At 37.4% G+C, this 20,708-nt stretch overlaps 2 protein-coding genes across 2 annotated transcripts in view; one reads left to right on the plus strand and one right to left on the minus strand.

Moving 5' to 3' along the window:
* Window positions 1–3,278: 3,278 nt before the first annotated feature.
* On the minus strand, window positions 3,279–9,449 carry LOC133515321 (palmitoyltransferase ZDHHC23-B-like). Its single transcript, XM_061847783.1, has 6 exons — window positions 8,702–9,449; window positions 6,724–6,933; window positions 6,372–6,449; window positions 5,372–5,548; window positions 4,617–4,720; window positions 3,279–3,564 (listed from the first exon to the last, which is right to left on the minus strand). The coding sequence occupies exons 1-6, from the start codon at window positions 9,013–9,015 to the stop codon at window positions 3,524–3,526; spliced, it is 924 nt and encodes a 307-aa protein (XP_061703767.1). The 5' UTR covers window positions 9,016–9,449; the 3' UTR covers window positions 3,279–3,523.
* A 2,068-nt stretch (window positions 9,450–11,517) lies between these two features.
* Window positions 11,518–20,708, plus strand: part of LOC133515320 (microtubule-associated protein futsch) — a 151,859-nt gene continuing 142,668 nt past the window's right edge. Inside the window, exon 1 of the mRNA XM_061847781.1 lies at window positions 11,518–11,703. Coding sequence (XP_061703765.1) covers window positions 11,695–11,703 — 9 coding nt within the window. The 5' untranslated portion in view covers window positions 11,518–11,694. The remainder of the gene's footprint in view (window positions 11,704–20,708) is intronic.

Consider the following 20,708-nt stretch of genomic DNA (forward strand, 5'->3'; position numbering starts at 1 on the left):
ACAAAATGATCCATAATTGGCCTTCGTTTGGTCGGTACTACCAACTCTGTAGGTACTGGCGCGACACCTGCATGATAATTGTGGTTTAGATTGTTTCATTAATCATTATTATTACCGCATATTAGTTTCCGATGAAAATCCTAATGCTTACTCCTGCAGAGTTCTTTTTCGTGCTAAAAAATAGCCTCAAAACGCAATTTGACCCTAGTTCTGCAGAACGCCAAAGCTAAAACTTTATTATTTCTGTCAAAGTGACTTATATATCGACGACCGGTCTGGCCTAGTGGGTAGTGACCCTGCCTACGAAGCTGATGGTCCCGGGTTCAAATCCTGGTAAGGGCATGTACCTATTCGTGTGATGAGCATGGATATTTGTTCCTGAATCATGGCTGTTTTCTATGTATTTAAGTATTTATATATTATATATATCGTTGTCTAAGTACCCTCAACACAAGCCTTATTGAGCTTACTGTGGGACTTAGTCAATTTGTGTAATAAAGTCCTATAATATAAAATATAATAAAATATGTTAACATGTGAATTTGGTCACTTTCTGCATTGATGAAAATTGAGTTGGTGGCTTTTTGCATAACTACGGTCATTTAGGTCCCTCGATACTCAACTATACATACAAACATATCTTTCGTCTATTTTTATGCATCTTTATCCTCGTGTTAGGCCGATTAACCATAGAATTTTAAATTAAACAGTATTCATTTAAACCTAAATAGTTCATTGTAAACGTATAGCCTAAAGTTGATCTGTAAAGTGCTAGTATGTATAGCTCATATATAAGTCCGTCAGATTAGTTCTAAATCCTTAGCATTAATACTTATTTATAAGTCATTTACAACTAGAAAAGATATCCACATCAATTTAAGTGAAATCTCTTTCCAAGTTACATATAATAACATTGTTTATTATAATATAATTAATTTAGAACTAAATCATGACTATCATGAAGTAAATAATTTCTCCCAAATGTAAATGACTATTGACTACAAAAAACGACTCCAAATCTTACAGTCTGTCATAAGCCCAGAAGCAAGTATGGAAGATTCTTCAGAAGTAAATCTGATACATACCTGTACATTTAAGATACACATATAGGTATAAAAGACATCGAGGCCGTCTAAGCGAACTCTGCATCGGCTTGGCAAGCTATAGAGTTAAAGAGCGCCATCAGAAAGTAAAATTCCTATGAAAACAATGACCATTTAACACTAGTCACGATTTTATTTAAAATATATATGTATTTAGGTAAGTATTGCAATTATTTTGTCTAAAACATCGAACTCGAATCGATTTACATAATCACGTATCATCGTCAACGCAGTTACCGACAATTCGTAAAGCTTATTGCAAGTTTTTGCAACGAAATAAGGTCTCCCAATGGTATTGCTGTAGTATTATTATAAATATAATTATTTTTATTTACTTCAACTACTTTTTAGGGATTAATTTAAATGTAACTTCATTCTTTAAATATGTTTAATCTAACCTGCGTTATGCCTTTAGGTTAGGAGGACCATTTATTTCTCTGACTAATAATTTACTAAAAAGTTAAAACAAAAAATACAAATCTAGAATACTCCTTCGAAATTTGGAATTAGGCTAAAAATATGCGAGTAGGCATTTTAGGCTCTGCGAAGTTAACAACCGGGGTTGCCTTTAAGAACTTCCCCTCTGTCTAAAACCTCAGCCAATGGTCATATGTATTGTATGGACTGACAATTACCCGACATGGGTATTTGTAAGTTACGTACAAATGGCCATACATTTGACGTGCACCTCCCCCGCTAAAATCCCTGTTTTACACAGAAAATTACAGACAAGGTGTATCGAGTTCTTAAATCCTTCAAGATGTTAAGTGTTTATACAATTTCACTAGGAAGGCAAATATATACATGTCGTAAAAAGGTGTCAAAAAGTGTCATGGAAAGTAAAAATTATCGGTAAAAAATACGTTGGTCCTTTTTATGACGAAATAGTCAATAATTAGCAGATAAATGTTTAATTGACAAGGCTCTTATTTTAAGAACTTTACGGTTATTCGCATCGTTTTAGTGATATGATGTTGTACTTACCTTAGAGGAGTGATAATTATGTGGCAAGTTTTCGCTAATTTACTATACGTATTTAAGCCTACTTAATTTATTTTTATTATTCTATTAAATATTGACTTAGCATTATCATGTATCAATCACATAGCGAACACAGTTAAACCAAGTTTTCTAGAGTCAGACCAAACTAAGTTGGCAACGTTTTTGATAGCCCAGCCTATGTAAGTATTAAGTAAACGTCATAATTTCATAGAAGTTTGACGTTTAAAATAACACTTCCACTGTCCGCGCTGTCAAAATCGCTGCCAACTTATCTTGGTCTATTATCGCTTTGGCCGCCACTTTGACCGACAAGTGACGCACGCTACAATCCAAAATCAACCTTCTTACATTTTGAGAAGGTTTACTATGACGTCATAGGCGTGGCGTTCTAAGGTTTAAAACAATGCCTAGGATGACCGAGCTCTGCTCTAGAAAAACAACTATCCCAAAAATAAAACTAATGCCCATCAATTTTCGCTTCCCGAAACTTCATTTTTTTTTTTAAATTTTAGTGCGAGATTAAAAGGATATATAGATATTTCTCTTACAATAACTTAGCACTGCATAAATTAAAAAAAAAAAAAACTAAATAAATAGGTAGATTCAGATAAAAACAAGTTGGCGCGCCTTTTATAGCGACTTTGATAGCCGTGACGTTTTAAGTTAACGCCATAATTTCATAGAAGTTGGACGTTTAAAATAACACTTGCACCGTCTGGACTATCAAAATCGCTGCCAACTTAGCTTGGTCTGACTCTACTAGTCTTATTTTAAGCGAACGCTATTACAATCCCACATTTTAGTCATTTGTGAATACATCCAATAGAACACTACTTAATTGCATTATACAACTGACAGTGCCATTCAAGTATATTGCTGTTGGTACGCTTCCCTATTATTTTGTACACATTTTATACTTAAGTGTTGTGAGTTAGGGACTTTTGACCACCGGATGCAGCCCAATATCTACCTTCGTACATTGCGACAAGGTTCACAATCACGCGCACGATCGGCGTGGAGTTTAAAGGGTTATCTTATAGGGAGCGTGCATGAACTGTAGGAGGCAGCACAGGAGCCGTCAGATTTCTGGCGCGACGCGTAACTGTGATGTTTATTGTTCCGATGTAGCCCACAAGATGGCAGAACCTACTATGCACAAGAAAACACGTGACGTGTAAATGTACATGTTTATGGTTCCGATTCAGGCCACAAGATGGCAGACCCTCCAACGCGCACGGTCCCTATAGGCTCCTCACCGCTAATGGAAAGCGTAGTCGTATAAAGCCTTGGCTCGAGTCTCATAACACAACACTGTGTTTGTATGTTAGAAGTGAAAACACTAAATTCATTAATACCGCTAACTAAAAATACACGATTCAGTCTCGTAAATTGCTTCTCAGTTGTATATTATGTTCGTTTCACACATTCAGCACGTTTACTATCTTCCGCCACTGAGGTTCTGAAAACAGAAAAAAATCCTCTGATATTAATGTTCTAACGGCCCGATTCGAAGACGTTATAAGATTTTGGTAAGATCTTTAAAAGATCGTTAACTAAACGAAATGTAAAAATTGACGGTTATTTCGATTCCGCTGTGATCCCAATAAGATCTATCTACGATATTTCTAATGTGAAAGTGACATGGATTGCCCGAATCGAGCTGCTTCTGTCAATTATACGACATACAAACGATATCTAAATGAGAACTGAACTAAACCAGAACTTATCGTTATCGTATTTCATTCTTCGAATCGGCCGTAAAGCAGGGGCAGCCACCAATTAGTTTGTTCAGGGGTCCGGTTTTTAAAATAAAATAACCATCGCAATCCGTTTCTACTCGAGTTTATTGAATAATAAGTAAAAAAATAATATAGGTCGGCGGTCCGGATACGGACCGCGGGCCGCCATTTGGTGACCCCTGTTCTAAAGTTTCTAAACAAGTGGCGGCGTACGGCGCCATTTTGTGATAACTGAATGGGGTCGGCCGGTCGAAGTATTTACAGATAGCGCAAGCATAGGTTTTACTTGTCACTCGTACGAATAGAGTCAAAAACACGTTTTTTTTTGGAATTTTATGGCCTGGATGCTAGTAGCCCAGTAAGCCAAGTCTTATAGAACAAAACTAGAGACAGGTAAAACTTACGCTAGCGCCATCTATAAGAACCTTTGTCAGTTGCCAACCCCACTGACTTTCGAACACTTAGGTTGTCAAAGATACCCCTTGCCAGTTAAAGAAATTAGTACCTATACCGCTTAAAATCCGCAACATGGCGAAGGCCAAATAGAATCTCCTTAGACTTTACCGATTATTTTTACCGTTTGCCTTATTAGGATCCTGTCTTTCGAGCAGCGCTGTCTTTTAGCACGTCCTTGTAGGTTCACCGTTTGACGAATTTCAACGTACGAAGTGCCAATTGTGAAAGTGATATGGAGTAAAAAAAATTATATAATAAGTATATATAAATTAGCCGACTCTGGCTTTATTTAATTGTACTTCTGTTACTAACTTACCACTGTATTTAGGTATGTAAACCAGCAGTTGATGCAGCAGCACGAACGTGATGATGAGCAGGTAGCCCACTCCGTACACTGATGATGCGAAACATATAGCCAAACTGGAAATAAGGAAATAAAGATTTTCAGCATGATACGGGGACTGACTAATATTTATAGGCAGATGGGTACCAAATGAACCAACAAAAATATTTTCACTTTTTCAACCACTTGCTACATTCCTTAAAACCACTGTTTTTCTACCAAGGTCATCTTGCAGAAACTGGTTGTCTGCCGTCTGGCACATGCTTAATAATACTAATAATATTTCGATTTGGTCGCCACTGTCTCCTATAAAATAGTCTCTTAAAGAATTCAACAATTGGTCGCTTTGTGTGCGAGAAAATAAATGTTAATATTTTAGTTTGTGTATTGTAATGCTTCCTTATGAATTTGTACTGATACCACAGAAGCTTGTACAGGGGAGAGTCAAATGTCTATGCAGCTGGCTGTACGTTCAGACGAGTTCTCAAAAGTCTTTAAAGAAACATAAAAATATATAGATTTACTTGGTTTGTAACTATGTTTGTGAAGTCGACCATACAGTCAGCATCAAATAAATAGTGACGGCCAAAGTGGCCAAATATATCATAACACACCTTTGTTACCATAGAAATAAGGACATGTTCCGACATATGTGGTCACTTAGGCCGATACACTATGTATTTCATCCATACTGTATGTAACATAGAGTAGAAAATTGCTAAACTTACTCCATCTGATAGTAAACATCCTGACAGTCCTCAGGCAGCAAGATGGTGCCTATCAAAATGAAAGGCTGGCATATGGAAGTCAGGGCCAGGTTGGTGCCGAACAGCAGAGTGGCGAACGCGAATATTTGGCCTGCTAGGTAGCACGGGTAGTTTGGTCGAAGCACACAGCAATCCCACCTGAAAATTGTGGAACTTTTTATATAAACTTTGATCCCTTTGATAGGTTCTTTGCATGGAGAAAAAACAAAATAATACCATACTCATACTAACTAATGGATTTATAACGTATAAAGAGCCATTCACACCTCCAAAGCAGAATTATTGATGGGGCAGAATTGTTTCATTCATTGCTCTAAATTTTAGTATGGATAATTTCTATGTATCTTGGATTCCCCTAATTTGGACAACAATTTAATCATTATTACAACATTGGTATGAAAGCAGGATGATTATGTAAAGTAGTGAATTGATTACCTATGTTAACCCTTTTCCAGGCATAGTATGATTTATCGACGACATACGCGCCATTAGAATTTCAACTTTAGCATTCCGATTTAAGGTTCAAATTAGATTACACTTTCAGGAAATGTTACTTGTCTTCAAATGAATCATCAAAGCTGGATTAATTGGAATATATTTGGATTTTTTGGGAAAACCTTGTAGATTGGTGGGGCCTGGAAAAGGGTTAAAAAGTCCCATTTAACCACCACCTATATTTTACATACCTATCTTGCATTACCAAGTGTAAACCTTATGTCAGTGAGTAAATGGTGAATTCTGGACTGTGTGCGTGGTCGTATATGTATTATGGTTATTGACGATCGAAGCGCTCATGAAAGCTATGTATTGGTAATTACGTTAGTTGTTATTAAATAATTTTATTTATATAATGTATTTACTTTGTGAATAAAGGGACATATGAAATATAGTGCAGCAACCAGCAAAATCATTTAATCTCCCTTGACTGCCTTGTCGAAAAATTTAACGTTATAATACTTACCATATTGAATGGAAGAACCTTTCATTTACTTCAATTTGACATATCTGGCAATAATGTGAGTCAGATGTCAAAACTGGACTGCAATAAAAAAGGTATTTAAATTTTAAATCAATTACAAAATGCAGTTTATATATAGAAAAATCTTAATAAATCCCTTAATATTAAATTTATTAGTGGGTGTGATGCATATTTAAAATCTTATCTTTAATACTCCATTCTTGAAGATAAAAAAGGCAAACTCATTTTGGAATGCTAATTAACAATACTACCTTAAATAATATAATCACAACACTCGCATTCTGAACATTATAATAAAATATATGTTGATCATGATCATGATAGCTTAGCTTACCTATATTCCTTTCCCTTAGATGACCCTGTCGCAAGTTCAAAGTCGGCAATCATCTTCATCTTGTAGAAGAAGTAACAAGTGCATGCCACAAGTAAAAGAAACACAAAGTTCTCCATTTGTGTGATCTCCAGCAGTCGCATGACACCAAGCTCGAACACCAGGAACAAATAGATCCCTGATGAGAGGGTCCAGGAGAGGAAGAATGGTGATCTGGAATGAAATTAAGTCAGAATTAATAAAGTTTGGCAAGCAATTTCCGTCAGTAGAAAAAACAGGGTAAATTTAAAAATGTAAATGTGACAGGTTGTCCTCCCATAGAATTTTTTTATTTCTTATTTTAGCATTGTGATAATTTTTTGTGAAATCTCACAAAAATACATTACTACTATGTGAGAACTCGCAGCTTGAACACATTGCGGTATTGAATAGACCTATTGACCTCAGTGGACGGAAATAGGACAAAAGTTATATTAAGCAATCTTTCACGTCTATCTGAGCCTTTAAAAATAACAACTTTGTTCTGTAGCTGTTGTGATTTTTAAACAAATAAAAAGCGGCCAAGTGCGAGTCGGACTCGCCCATGAAGGGTTCCGTACCATTTATGACATATAAAAAAAAAAACTACTTACTAGATCTTGTTCAAACCAATTTTCGGTGGAAGTTTGCACGGTAATGTACATCATATATTTTTTTTTTAGTTTTATCATTCTCTTATTTTAGAAGTTACAGGGGGGGGGGGGGGGACACATTTTACCACATTGGAAGTGTCAGCAAAAAAACGCAAACTATTCACTTTAGAATATCATCACAATATCATCTTTGAAGACCTATCCATAGATAGATACCCCACACATATGGGTTTGTTGAAAAAAAAATAATTTTGAGTTTCAGTTCTAAGTATGGGGAACCCCCAAAAATTATTGTTTTTTTTTTTCTATTTTTGTGTGGAAATCTTAATGCAGTTCAAAGAATACATCTACTTACCAAGTTTGAACAGTACAGTTCTTATATTTTCGGAAACAAGTGGCTGTGACATAATCGGACAGACAGACGGACATGACGAATCCATAAGGGTTCCGTTTTTGCCATTTGGCTATGGAACCCTAAAAAGAGATGAAAAATAAGGAAATTAATTTTAGTGTTGTATCTGTTGGTAAAACATAACCCTCTTTAGAGCATAATCTATGTATATTGTCTAGCTGAACTGATCACCATAATTATATTGTCTTGTATTTTTTTCAAAAGAACAATTTTTAGGACTGTGACAAGGCAATGTAGTCTAAATTGTGGATTGTTTTAAACGCCATATGAAATAAATAAATAAAAGCATTTGTTTTGACAGTTATTGAAAAAAATAATATGTAAACAAGTTAACATTGCCATCATTCTAATTTAAACAGTCGTGAGACATACTAACATTAATATAATTCTACGGATAACATTCACGTATTTTTTGTACTAAAAAATACGTGAGTGTCATCCGTAGAATTATTTTAATATTACCATCATTCTTATTTTCATCATATTGATTAAAATAGAAATTCATAAACCTTTGAGTTAATAAAAGAAAATTGTCTATAATATCTAATCTGATCTAATCTAATCAACCATTAGACCATTACTATGCATATTGACTGACATAGCTTTGATTTCCGGCAAGATCTTAAACTATATAGTTAGTACAAGTTGTTTTAAAATTTCGTGCCTAGATCATGGCCTAGGGAGTAACTATACAAGTAATACCTATTAACTAATGAATTCACCTTGCATTTTTGTTCACGTGGGAGGAGAATGGGCATACTGATTAGCACATAAAATAAGCCAATGCCAGACTTTCTTTTTATATTACAAATGTATCATTTATGTATAAAAATCATATTGAAAGCACATGTGACGAAACTTATCAAAGTCAACTACAAAAATATCGACGGGAAAATACAGAAACAATTAAGAACCTAAATAATTACTACCTACTTACCTATTTTTCTGACGTGGCCTAGAATGAACGTAGAGTGCTCCCATACCTATAGCTACCATGACGACTATAGTCATCACTCGTGACCACGCAGCTAAAAGCAGCAAAAGCGGCAGGATAACAAACGGCAGTATTTTATCCATTTCCACTTTCTTTTTGTTACTTTTGTTTGCTCCGTATGACAGTAATTCTTCCATGTTTTCAGCTGTAATCACCATGCAATATAGGAATGTCCACCATATACTGCGTGAGATCTTCACTAAATACACGTGAATTGTATTTGTTACGTGGTGGTAATTTGGATTTTCCAAAAACATTTATTCATTGCATTCTAACCGAGAAGCAACAAATATGCAACAACTTGAATGTTTTGACGTTGACAGTGACGTTTAGTTCGGGGATGCAAGCGTTAACACGGATCGCGACTAATAAAGGGCCTATTACATCCACACTTGTGAACGGAACCGACGACCGGACCCGAGCAAGGGTCACTTTCCGTTTCACGAAATATCAGCACATCTTTAACAATATTTGAAATGTAATTTTTTTTTGAGTTGTAAAACTATCAAGCTGAACATAATTGGCAATTTAAAACCAAACTTTGCAAGAGCCATCGGGCACTGTTAGCAAGTGCCCGGCGACCGTGTGGACCTAATTCTTATACTCGTAAGCCCTTTAGTTTTAGAGGGCCTACCGCGAACCACGTTCGACGGGTTGCCTCCCTATCACACTTACCTACGAATTTACAAGTGCGACAGAGAGGCAACACGTCGAACGTGGTTCGCGGTAGGCCCTCAGAGCTCCACTCATCATCTCACCATAAGAGCTTATTACATCTATCATGCTTTCGGACGGCTAATGATCGCAAGGGTTGTTAAACGGAAAACGATCTTGCTCGGTCCCACCGGCTCCGGCTTCGCCTCCGATCGTAAGGCCCGACGGCAGGATGAGTTTATTAACCCCTTTACAACAAATCGCATGCGTTTTACGTACATTGTGGCCACTGATTGTGGCGTTTATTTGATTGATTATTGCATTTATAGGGACCGTGCGCGTTGGAGGGTCTGACATCTTGTGGCCTGAATCGGAACAATAAACACTTACATTTACACGTCACGTGTTTTCTTGTGCATAGTAGATTCTGCCATGTTGTGGGCTACATCGGAACAATAAACATCACATTTACGCCTCGCGCCAAAAATCTGACGGCTCCTGTGCTGCCTCCTACAGTTCATGCACGCTCCCTATACTTAGCCGGCATTGTATTAAAAATTGCATGCGATGTTTTGCAAGATCTGTCGAGCTCTTTAGGAACAGACTGGATCGTTTATAAAGCAAAGGATTTCGCATCGCCAACAAACTGTCTCGCAGTTTGGCGAATATTTTGTTTTGTGGTACACATATTTTATATATTAATGTTATAATAAAAATAATAATAAAATGTATTTTTTTTCCATATTTCTCACACTCATACTCCTACACCTACAGTATGTTTTTCTTTTAAAGGAGAGTAGAGTTTTTTAAACGGTAAGTTAAGCGCATGTGACACCCTGCACCTACAAAAGCTATAGCGGGCGGCGACGGCTTACCATTAGACAGGCCTTACGCTTGTTTGCCACCGACACAGAGATAAGTACGAATTCTTTTTTGTCTAATGTCAACTGCCTTAAGTGCTGGGATTGAAAGTATCGGACACCGTTTTATCACGGTGTCACGTACCTATACAAGAAAGACAATCATACCATCATTCTCGTACATGGAGCATTTAACAACTGCAGACGCCTTGTCTGTAATTTATTGTACAAAACAGTCTGCTGATTTTAGCCGATGAGGGGCACCTCATGGCTATTTGTACGTAAAGTACAAACAGCCATGTCAGATAAATGTCAGTCCATACAATACATATGACCATTGGCCGAGGTTTTCGACAGAGGGGTAAGCCAAAGAGTAAAGAAAGTATGGGTAAGCTCTTAAAGGCGACTCCAGTTTTTAAATCCCTGTTAAATCCTCCATGAAGTACATGTACGATAAATAAGATATATATATATATAAATAATAACTGTCCACTGAAAACAGTGCCAACTGCAGCTCGCAGAGAGCATTTTTGCAGATTGCAGACAACACATTTTATTTTTCAGTTTTTTTTTTTAAATTAAACTACATGGAGGTTTTGTCGCTGATAGCTGATATCTCATAGTGAGTATTATATTCTTTAGCTGATATGCTAAATGTTAAGTAATGAAAAAAAAAAAAAAAACAATGTAGGATAGTGACAATTATGTCAATTATGATTTATTAGAATTATTATCTAAAACCTAGTTAATCTAACGCACCTACCCTATTCTCTTCTTTTAACGACATGAAAATAAATAAAACTTGATCATATGAAAATAATGTTAAAATATTTGATTCCTCATGGTTTGGTACCAACAATCGCCGAAGATAGAGATGATACGGATATACGGACAAGTTACTGTAAGCGTATTACCGGATACCTACAGGACTTCGGTGGGTCGAGTGGCCAGACTATCGCCACCGGTGTCTTCGAACTGAAAGGTGTATACGTGAGGTACGTCCCATATACAATATAAATGCCATTAAAAAATCCAGTAGCAATGCCAGGATAATACTTTTTACAATTGTCATTGTGCTGCTGCTATTGGTGGCCTCGGAGCACACAGGTCATCGTACATACACCGTATGTAAACCTCAGCATCATATAAACGGTTATTGATACAGACTTTTACTACGCCTTATTACGTTACATTAAGGTTCAAGAAAGGTCAGATTAAGGTTCGTTCGATGGAACATGCGCCTTGCCATCGTCAGTCATCGCCGCGCATGCGTACATGGACACTCGTGTACCGGCAACGGCGCTTCAGTATTGATCGCGCGTTTGACGGTAATACACTGTACCGACAATGATTCTGGATTTCGAATGTGTATAACAATAATAAAGACTATTGAGTATGGAGTGAAGTGTTTAATAGTTCATCATGTCGAAGGTGAGTTAGCCATTATTTTAGTAGTTTAGAAAAAAGTTATAGCGCGGTGGAAACGATGGAAATCACTCTCAAGTCAAGGACAGATTTTAAATACGCGTTAAGTTTTGGTTTTTCATTCGTTGCGATCAGATTTGTAGATAACATGGTGTACAATTTTATCGAAAGTAATTGCTTAAGATTTAGCCCTGCTGCGGGTATACTCGGGCCGTTTGAACGATCTTTCTTGATTGTTTTTGATTGAAGGGTTTCCTCGAGTCATTCGGATGTTGCCTCGTATATTGCCTCGGCATTGAAGGAAGCACTTGTTAATTTGATGATAATTAACGGGTCAAATGGAGAAGCCAAACAGTTTCCCAATCTATGCCCACTGCCCGCCTAATAAAATCTTGTATGTAGGGGTTGTAGGGTATGTATGTATATCTACTGATAGGACGACATATTAAAGTTAGGTAGGCAGCTATGTTTGCAGATCTTCATTGAGGAACTAGATAAGTCTGCTACTATATTTTGAAAGAAAATCATTATGGCTGTGGCTTGATTTTAATTGTTTGGATAAAAAGAAGAGGGTATGAAAATACCCGGTACGTTAACGGTCAAAAATTCAAAAGACTAAAGTACCTAGTACTAAAACCATTGACATATATAAAATGGACGTATGTCTATGTCCCCTTATATTGGAGTTCAGATATTAGGTAGGATAGGTTCCCAGCGAGGTAAATAATCCTAGCATAAGTACTTAGCAGGGAAAGGGAAGTAAGTTATAAAAACTGGTAAAGATTGTTTGAATTTAAAAACGTAAAACGACTAACTGCGCTATCTCGCAATTCGTTAACTTTTTCGCTCATAAATTGGCAAAACACGTCTACACAGTTAACACCAATTAGGACTCAATTGAATTAGAGCTCTGCTCTGGTGCCTACCTAAATAACTACACCGGTTTAGGTGTCTACATTCACGTTTGCTATCTCATCTCGCTATAGTATCATGCTAGCACGTTCTTCTGCTGATTCCCCTGCGGACATTGCTGTTCTGGATCTCACTGAGGAGCTACTCGACATGCTTGAACGTTTGCAAAATGTTTGCATCAGATACATTTTTGGCCCACGTAAATTTGACCACATCTCATCTTTCCGCTCCCAACTCAAATGGCTGGGCAGCCATTCGGCGTCGTAGAGACATACATATACTTTCCCTAAGAGCCCATCAACGTGCTCACTAGCGCCACTGGAGAATAATTGTGATTGTTTAAATTTAGCGATAGATATTTAAATAACCGGCCAAGAGCATGTCGGGCCACGCTCAGTGTAGGGTTCCGTAGTTACTCTTCCGTCACAATAAGCTAAACTGGAGCTTAAAGTATAGTAAATTGTTAACCAAGGGATGAAACGGTATCTTTCACCCGAGTTAAACAAATAGGCAAATTTGCATAATCAGTACCTAATTAAAGTAAGTCTTTTTACTATGAAGGGAAAACTTGCGATAACTCAAAAACAGCTAAACTGATCATGTCTGCTATAGTTTTCATTTAATGTCTTTCTTAAGCTCTACTTCCACGATTTTTTTCATATTTTTTGGACCTATGGTTCAAAAGTTAGAGGGGGGGGACACGTTTTTTTTCTTTCGGAGCGATTATCTCCGAATATATTCACTTTATCAAAAAATGTTTCTTGAAAACCCCTATTAGTTTTGAAAGACCTTTCCAACGATACCCCACACTCCAGGGTTGAAGCGAAAAAAAAATTTCGTCCCCACTTTACTTGTAGGGGAGGTACCCTAAAAAAAAATATTTTTTTAGATTTTATTGTACGACTTTGTCGGCTTTATTGATTTATATATCCATGCCAAATTTCAGCTTTCTATCACTAACGACCACGGAGCAAAGCCTCGGACAGACAGACAGACAGACAGACAGACGGACATGGCGAAACTATAAGGGTTCCGTTTTATGCCATTTGGCTACGGAACCCTAAAAAGGGGGCCGTTATGTACTGTAGTTTGTATTTAAGTACCAAAATAAATAAAAACTATTTAGACTACAGTACCCCTAGTGTAAATAAATTCGATTTCCAAACGTGACGTACGCGTTTGCGTTTAGTCTCATTTTGTATTGGATTTCGAAAGAGCGCGCCAAGCGGAACGTTTTGGAACCTCAAAATCCTATACAAAATGAGACTTAACGCAAACGCGTTCGTCACGTTATGATGTCGATCAAAGTTACACTAGGGGTACAGATCTGCCATCGGAAATTTTCCAAAATTGTGAAATTTCCACAAGGAAAATAATCGGATTTTTTTGTGTGAGTGATTCTGAAAGGGTCTAGCAGGCTAAGGAAGGAGAAGTGGCCCCTGTGACGAATATAGGACTTTTATAATGTCATTTGTTGGGTATCTTATAATATAGAAACACCTTAACTTTCAGCCTCCTATTTTGAACCGTCACCGAGATAATGTCAAAAACGTCATTTTATAGACACATTTTTCAAAGTCATTTTTCTCCTGAACTATATAAGATAGAGCAATCAAACCAAATCATAGCTACAAAGAATGAGTAGTTTTATAACTTAGATTTTTTTTAAATATTATATCCCTGAAAAAATAACGATTAAAATGTCAGAGATCTTTTTGACAGCTCTTTTTAACAAGTATTTGTTTTTGTAAAGGTACACCTATGGAAAAAATCACATAAACTGCAAATAATATTAATATTCTAATACCGTTCGAGAAATGGGCCCCAGTACTTTTACTTTTCCTTCGCTTTTCCTGCTAATTATTGCAACTACCGATTTATCTATATTAGATACATGATTTGTTGTTAAATTACTGTTACATTCTAAAGCTTGTTATTTCACTTCCCGACTCCATATTGGTAAACTCACAGTGCCATCATTACTCCATATAAGGCACGATTTCTTGCTCTTAAACCACTGATCAGACAACACAGTCACGGATTAGGTAAATATGTCAGATGCACCATTCCTCTTCAGGTCGGTTGCAGTTGCACCAAACCATCTGGTCCCGTTAAAATCTTTCCTACATATTATTGTATGGGAAGTTTCTCAGTTAACCGTCTGGGGGACGTTCATCTGTTCGACAATTGCATTTTGTGCAACTGGCTCTTAATCTTGCTGCTCGGCTGTCTAATTCAATAATTGGCGTGCTGATGACCTTATTTTCATAAAGTCGACTTACATATTTAGAGGGTAACTTCCGAGAATATAATTATATCACCTCTGGCGTTGCAGTAAAAGAGTTTAGAGAAGTTTAGAGTACATCAGTGTTGTTGCTTCGGTCTTTCATGAAAAGATTTAATAAAAAAGAAGTTATGATCTTCAAACTACTGAACACAATTTCCTCAAACATAAAAGCTAAGTACTTAATACGCTGTCTACGCGTGATCAATTTGTCTTCTAAACAGTCAGTACTTATTGACGCGAGTCGGGTCTCGAGTGACATATCTGCTAGTATTTTGTTATCTTGCAGAACGGTGTGAATGATCTTCGCAGCGTTTTTTGCGAGGCTGATGTCAGAGTCTTCACTTGGCAAAGATGTTATTATTGAAAGCAAAGTTGCTCTTTTTGGCGAAATCTTATACCAACTTAAGAAACACTTCGGGTAACTAGTTTACAACTTTGTGCTTAAAACATTAACGTTCTATATTGCTTGTTCTGTACAGATCTAGTGTATCGAGGGTAGTTGAAGAAACGTACTTAAACAAATACAACAAAGAAAAGTTGTTTTTTAACCCTCGTGCTAATATTGATACCCGAGCAAGCGAAAAATGCGAAAGTTGAACAACGAGCGAAGCGAGTAACGAAATGTGGATCTTGAGCGTTTCGAGGGTTTTAAGGCCCGAGCGTGAAACAAACATTTCGACCGAGTGAAACACTCACAATTTCTTTCAGCACACCAATGCGAGGAAAGTAAAAGCATTACAAATCAAATCCTTTTTATTTTCATTACTTTTAGTCTATTCTATCAGCCAAAATGAGGAATCAACTCAATATTTGCATGAAATTACTTTGCCATTATTGAGGATGAAAATGATAAAATGCAACTTCCTCATCAGTTTTTGAAGAATAACAAAACATGTGGTGAAAAATAAACACTACATATGAATACCATCCCAATCTACGTATGAAATGATTTGACGACCGGTTTGGCCTAGTGGGTAGTGACTCTGCCTACGAAGCTGATGGTCCCGGGTTCAAATCCTGGTAAGGGCATTTATTCGTGTGATGAGCATGGATATTTGTTCCTGAGTCATGGGTGTTTTCTATGTATTTAAGTATTTATAAATATTTATATATATCGTTGTCTAAGTACCCTCAACACAAGCCTTATTGTGCTTACTGCGGGACTTAGTCAATTTGTGTAATAATATCCTATAATATTTATTTATATTATATTTATTATTTATTATTTATTAAATGAAAGGTTTCCTTCTAAATTTGACGGTGAGGTGCAAGTTAGATTAACTATACAGACAATACAAACATATTATCAAATACAGACAGTACTGGATCTAGTTTGTATCCTAAATCACGTAGAATGAAACTCCACCGAAAGACCCCTTAAAACAGTATTTGTATCTCAATTACTTCCCGCACATAATCAATAGAATATTCACGGCAACTCCTAATTAACGTAATGCTACCACAAAAAAGAAAAGGTCAAGCACAAACCGTTCCCATGACGGCTGTTCGTAAAGCCATTCATTTATTTAAGGCTGACCAGTTTAAATAGGGCATAGTTACAATTAATTTACGATGGGAAATTGTAATCAGAATGACCATTTCAACCTTTTATCGGCCACTGCTGACTGCTGAGCATAGGCCTGCCTTTGAGTACGCCACTTGTCCCGGTCCTGAGCTAGTCTCATCGAGAAGTGACCCGCAATTTTCCGAATGTCGTACACCCAACGTGTTCGTTGCTAAAATTCTAGGCGCCACTTGCACCATCCCACTAAACCGGGATTAACCAGTTAAACCTGGAGTTGCCATGGTTACCAGTACAACTTGACATTGAGTTAACAGTTTAACCGGTTAACTCCGGGTTAGTGGGATGGTGCAAGTGGCGCTAGGTAATACAACGAAAATAGAACAAATAAAGTTACACATACCAAACTTTTACTCGCTTTATTTGGAACAGCGTCCAGCATTATCGTCATAATACTGTCCTGACTGGTACATATGTACGGCCACATTCAGCGTCATCGTCAGCACCCTTCCGACAAAATTGTAATTGATGACCGCAGGTGGTCGGGCCTTTAACTCGTCACGTTTCCCATCGAGTTCCACTTGTCTCCATCGCCCAGCATTAGGATATTCACGTTTACTGTCGGTTTAGTGAATAACTTTCGTAGATACCCAGCACGCGTAACGGAGTCGTGATTATTGCGTTTCGGACAATCGGGGAATCGCTTTTTTGTTGGCAGTTTAAAAAATATAACAGATTTAAGGTGTGTGACCAACCTAAGCTAACAGGGCGGACATTTTAGACACGTTTTAGTTTCGTATTTGTGCACGATATTATGCCCATCAATGTGTGTGTAAATATGTTGAAAATATTTGGGCTTAACCAAAGCGTTTACTTTCAAGAAAATTGTTGTTTTTTTATTCACTGAAATTGACAAGCACCCATACATGTCACAATACACTTTATGCCTCCTGTACACTATCGGCGACGATGTTCGTTGACCGACACGATCGCCTGTAGTAGTTGTCGGTTAACCTTTCCATCAACACATAGCTAATCGAACTGAAATACGGCCAACGGCAGTATTCAAACAATGCTTTTAAGATGTCACGGCGATATAATACCGATCTGTCAGTGATATTTCTTCAACCAAAACGTCACTTTTGACACTGACAGATCGGTATCGTTCCGCCGTGACACCTTATTAGAAGCATTGTTCGAATACGGCCGCAAGTATCGGTCAAACGGTCGATGACGCTGCGGGGTGAGGTAATTCCATTCGAGGCGGGGTGGACCGCGGCCATTCAATATAAAATACCTACATACCTCATTTTTTTTCTGTGCTTTTTTCGACCACTGTTCCAGCATTTGTCGCTCTTTCAGACTCCAGAATTTGGTGATTTCCATGGCGATTAGGCGAGTCCACAGAGCGAGCACACGCGGGAAGCAATTTCCTCACGCACACACCGGCCAGTGTAGACGTGCCTCAGCCGAGCGGCGCGCGCGTTATCCTCGCTCGCTCTATGTGTACCCGCCTATTGGCTCTTCTCAAAAGTTTGCCCAACACTGCCCTTTAATTAAAAAATCGCTCTATGTCCCTAGACCGTAATTAGGCGAGATGTAATAACGAGCCATGCAAGCAATGGCCGGATGCCGGTCCCAGTAAATGCTAGGTATGCTAACGGCTTTGGAGTGAAATGAATAGGAAATCCGTAATTAGGAATTAGCTCACTGCTCACTTAAGCAGGCAGAATCATTGTTTTAGAATAGGCGATCTCATGCAATGAAACGCAAAACGCGCCCAAATTGATCAATTGTATTACAGATAAACTGGTTATTCTAGTTTGTTTATCGAATAGTAATTCGCAGACTATTCAAGTGCCTTGCTCTTTAAAACATTTTAACTCTGTACTTGAAGATGCTGACTGAGATAGGTCACGCCACGTCACGTCCGTCTAAAATAAATTTCAGAAAAGAGGAAAAAAAAGGTTCACCAATCTTATCAGATTATCCGCCAATCTGAAGCTTGGATTTGAATAACTTAGTTGAAAATTTTCGTATCAAACATAAAAAGTCTTGACTAGTCTTGAGTGCTCATCGAGGGGAACCTCGCTAAAAATCGATAGGTACCTACCCAGTCAGTAATTAATAATTTCATCGATTCGATAGTGTTGCCGCTTAATTGAATTGATTTGATGCAATTTTCCAAGACTAAATGTTTCGCAAAGCCATCGCGGCTGCGACATACGTACGCGTTTCGCCATTTGTCCGGTTCTAACCGCGTACTAAAAGCATGCTAACATTGCTAACTAGCCGCTGATAGACCTTATCTCGTCACAATAAGAATTAGGTAAAGTCAGCTTTTGTTGATGATTATTCCTTTAGGTTACGCGAGCGCTGGGAACTGATGCTGGGCGCCCCTGTAACATATACACATATACTACCCGTATGCTTAAAGTTGGCTGTGGGCGACCGTTACATTTTATTGATAACGTCACAGGTACAGTTACTACTAGTACTGTCGACAAAAAATAATTTTGTACTTTATTTTTAAATGCTTACTTAGTTAATAATTATTTTGATTGTGTTTAATGTAAGCAGTTGCAAAGCTGTAGTAGCCGAGTGGATGAGGCGTCAGCGGGAGTGATTCGGGGAAGCGGGCCGGGAGGTAACGGCCAACTTGAAACGAACGGGTAGTAAATGAAATTCATAACAAATCGCATTATCATAGAACTCTCCTGTACTGGTTCACACGAGCAAACAACTCGGCAATCGATAAGGATAACACTGCGATTGCAATCCTTGCTAGCCTTTAGGACACTGCTATAAGCAAAATGTTGACTTCTGAGTAAACTCCTAGTTTTTTTTGTAATATGCTTAGATAAATCAACAAGCGATTAAAACGTTATGAGGTTTGTGAGCGAATTGCTCTCAAAATAGCGACTTCCTTGCAATAGTCATAGAATAAGTAATAGTATTATCATACAATAGTAGTGTGTTTTTATGTTCAACATATTTATCGGGGCCGGAGGCCGGATAGAATTTGATTTATTTTTTGTTTGGCAACCGTATGATGCAAAAAGTTGTTGCTGCTAAAAATAAAGTTCTGTTGACTTGAATGCCACGTTTCTAAAAAAGCCTGATCTGCAAAACTTAAAATGCTAATTAGTTAGCACAAGACACGATTGACACTAAAGATATTCTTTAACATTACCTCATTATTCTTAATTAGGATTACTTTTTAATGCCCTCACAGTTCAATTTAATAGAATGAGAAGTGGTTCATTTAAAACACAATGACATTGAGTATCAATTATCGTTAGAAGTACAAAACGTCTCGGTATTTGGGATATAAGAGCGTGCGAAAGCCTTTACAATAGCTTTAAGAACTGCAAAAAGTCGCATAATTGTAGAAGAAATACTTGAGATACGTCTTTCTTCAAAGACAGTTGTACATAGCCGTATGTCTAAGAACTAATTTCGATTGCGAGCTAACGGCTTGAGCAAAAAGTGCACAGTTACTTGTAGCTGGCCGCGTATCGAAACTAGGTATCATAATGAGGTAGCGTTTGTATTCGTCTATACCCCACTAAAGACTGAATATGAGTGGATATGACTTCAGTGTTGTTCCTGTACATTTTTGGGGATGATGCCGTGTACAGAGTCTTAAAGTGCCGTGCTTTCAGAAATAAATCTTTAAAACGAGTCGCTTTAAAAAAAGCGTAAAAGTGCAGAAGAATGTATGGGAGATACGGCAATGGGCCTGCTGTTGCTGATCAGTCCCAAATTCTCTGGTGCATGATATCTATCTGGTGGTATATGCTGTATGACTTTAGCAATTTCGTATGTACTTACTATCGATTCGCTGAAACTAACCCTTTAACGGACAGAAGAGACGAGTATCAGAAATTACGGAAAATTGAACCCCGTCATTTTGAATTGAAGTTTAAAATCATTGTTGCCATTTTGTTTGGTGGTCATATTTGCCACATAAAATCGAAGTTTGCCCGTTATGGGGTTCCATTTTGATATATGAGGGGTAAATTGATAATTTGTCATTAAACTCGTCGTAAAATAAATAAATTGCCGATAAAGTTTTATTCTTACACGTGCCGAATGAAATAAAAGGATAGAGTCCTGCTTTATAGCAACCGGTTATTTCTGGTTTCCGCATCCACAGACCCAAGGTTTTTTTGGCGTTGCGTTCGTTCCCAAACTGGCTTTCATCACGATCAATATTTTGTAACAACATTTATATAAATTATAGTTTCACACGTATAAGACTTTAAGCACACGTATAAGAAATTGGAT

This window comes from Cydia pomonella, chromosome 2 (assembly GCF_033807575.1).
Source record: "Cydia pomonella isolate Wapato2018A chromosome 2, ilCydPomo1, whole genome shotgun sequence".
NCBI classification, from domain to species: domain Eukaryota; kingdom Metazoa; phylum Arthropoda; class Insecta; order Lepidoptera; family Tortricidae; genus Cydia; species Cydia pomonella.

What these genes read in the sequence shown, in the direction of transcription:
- LOC133515321 (XM_061847783.1), bottom strand. Translation starts at nt 9,015, where the DNA reads ATGTTTTTGGAAAATCCAAATTACCACCACGTAACAAATACAATTCAC. An exon ending in AGGCCACGTCAGAAAAATAG is followed by an intron (nt 6,934 to 8,701) that starts GTAAGTAGGTAG and finishes ATTTCATTCCAG; the next exon opens with ATCACCATTCTTCCTCTCCT. An exon ending in AGGTTCTTCCATTCAATATG is followed by an intron (nt 5,549 to 6,371) that starts GTAAGTATTATA and finishes CACAATTTTCAG; the next exon opens with GTGGGATTGCTGTGTGCTTC.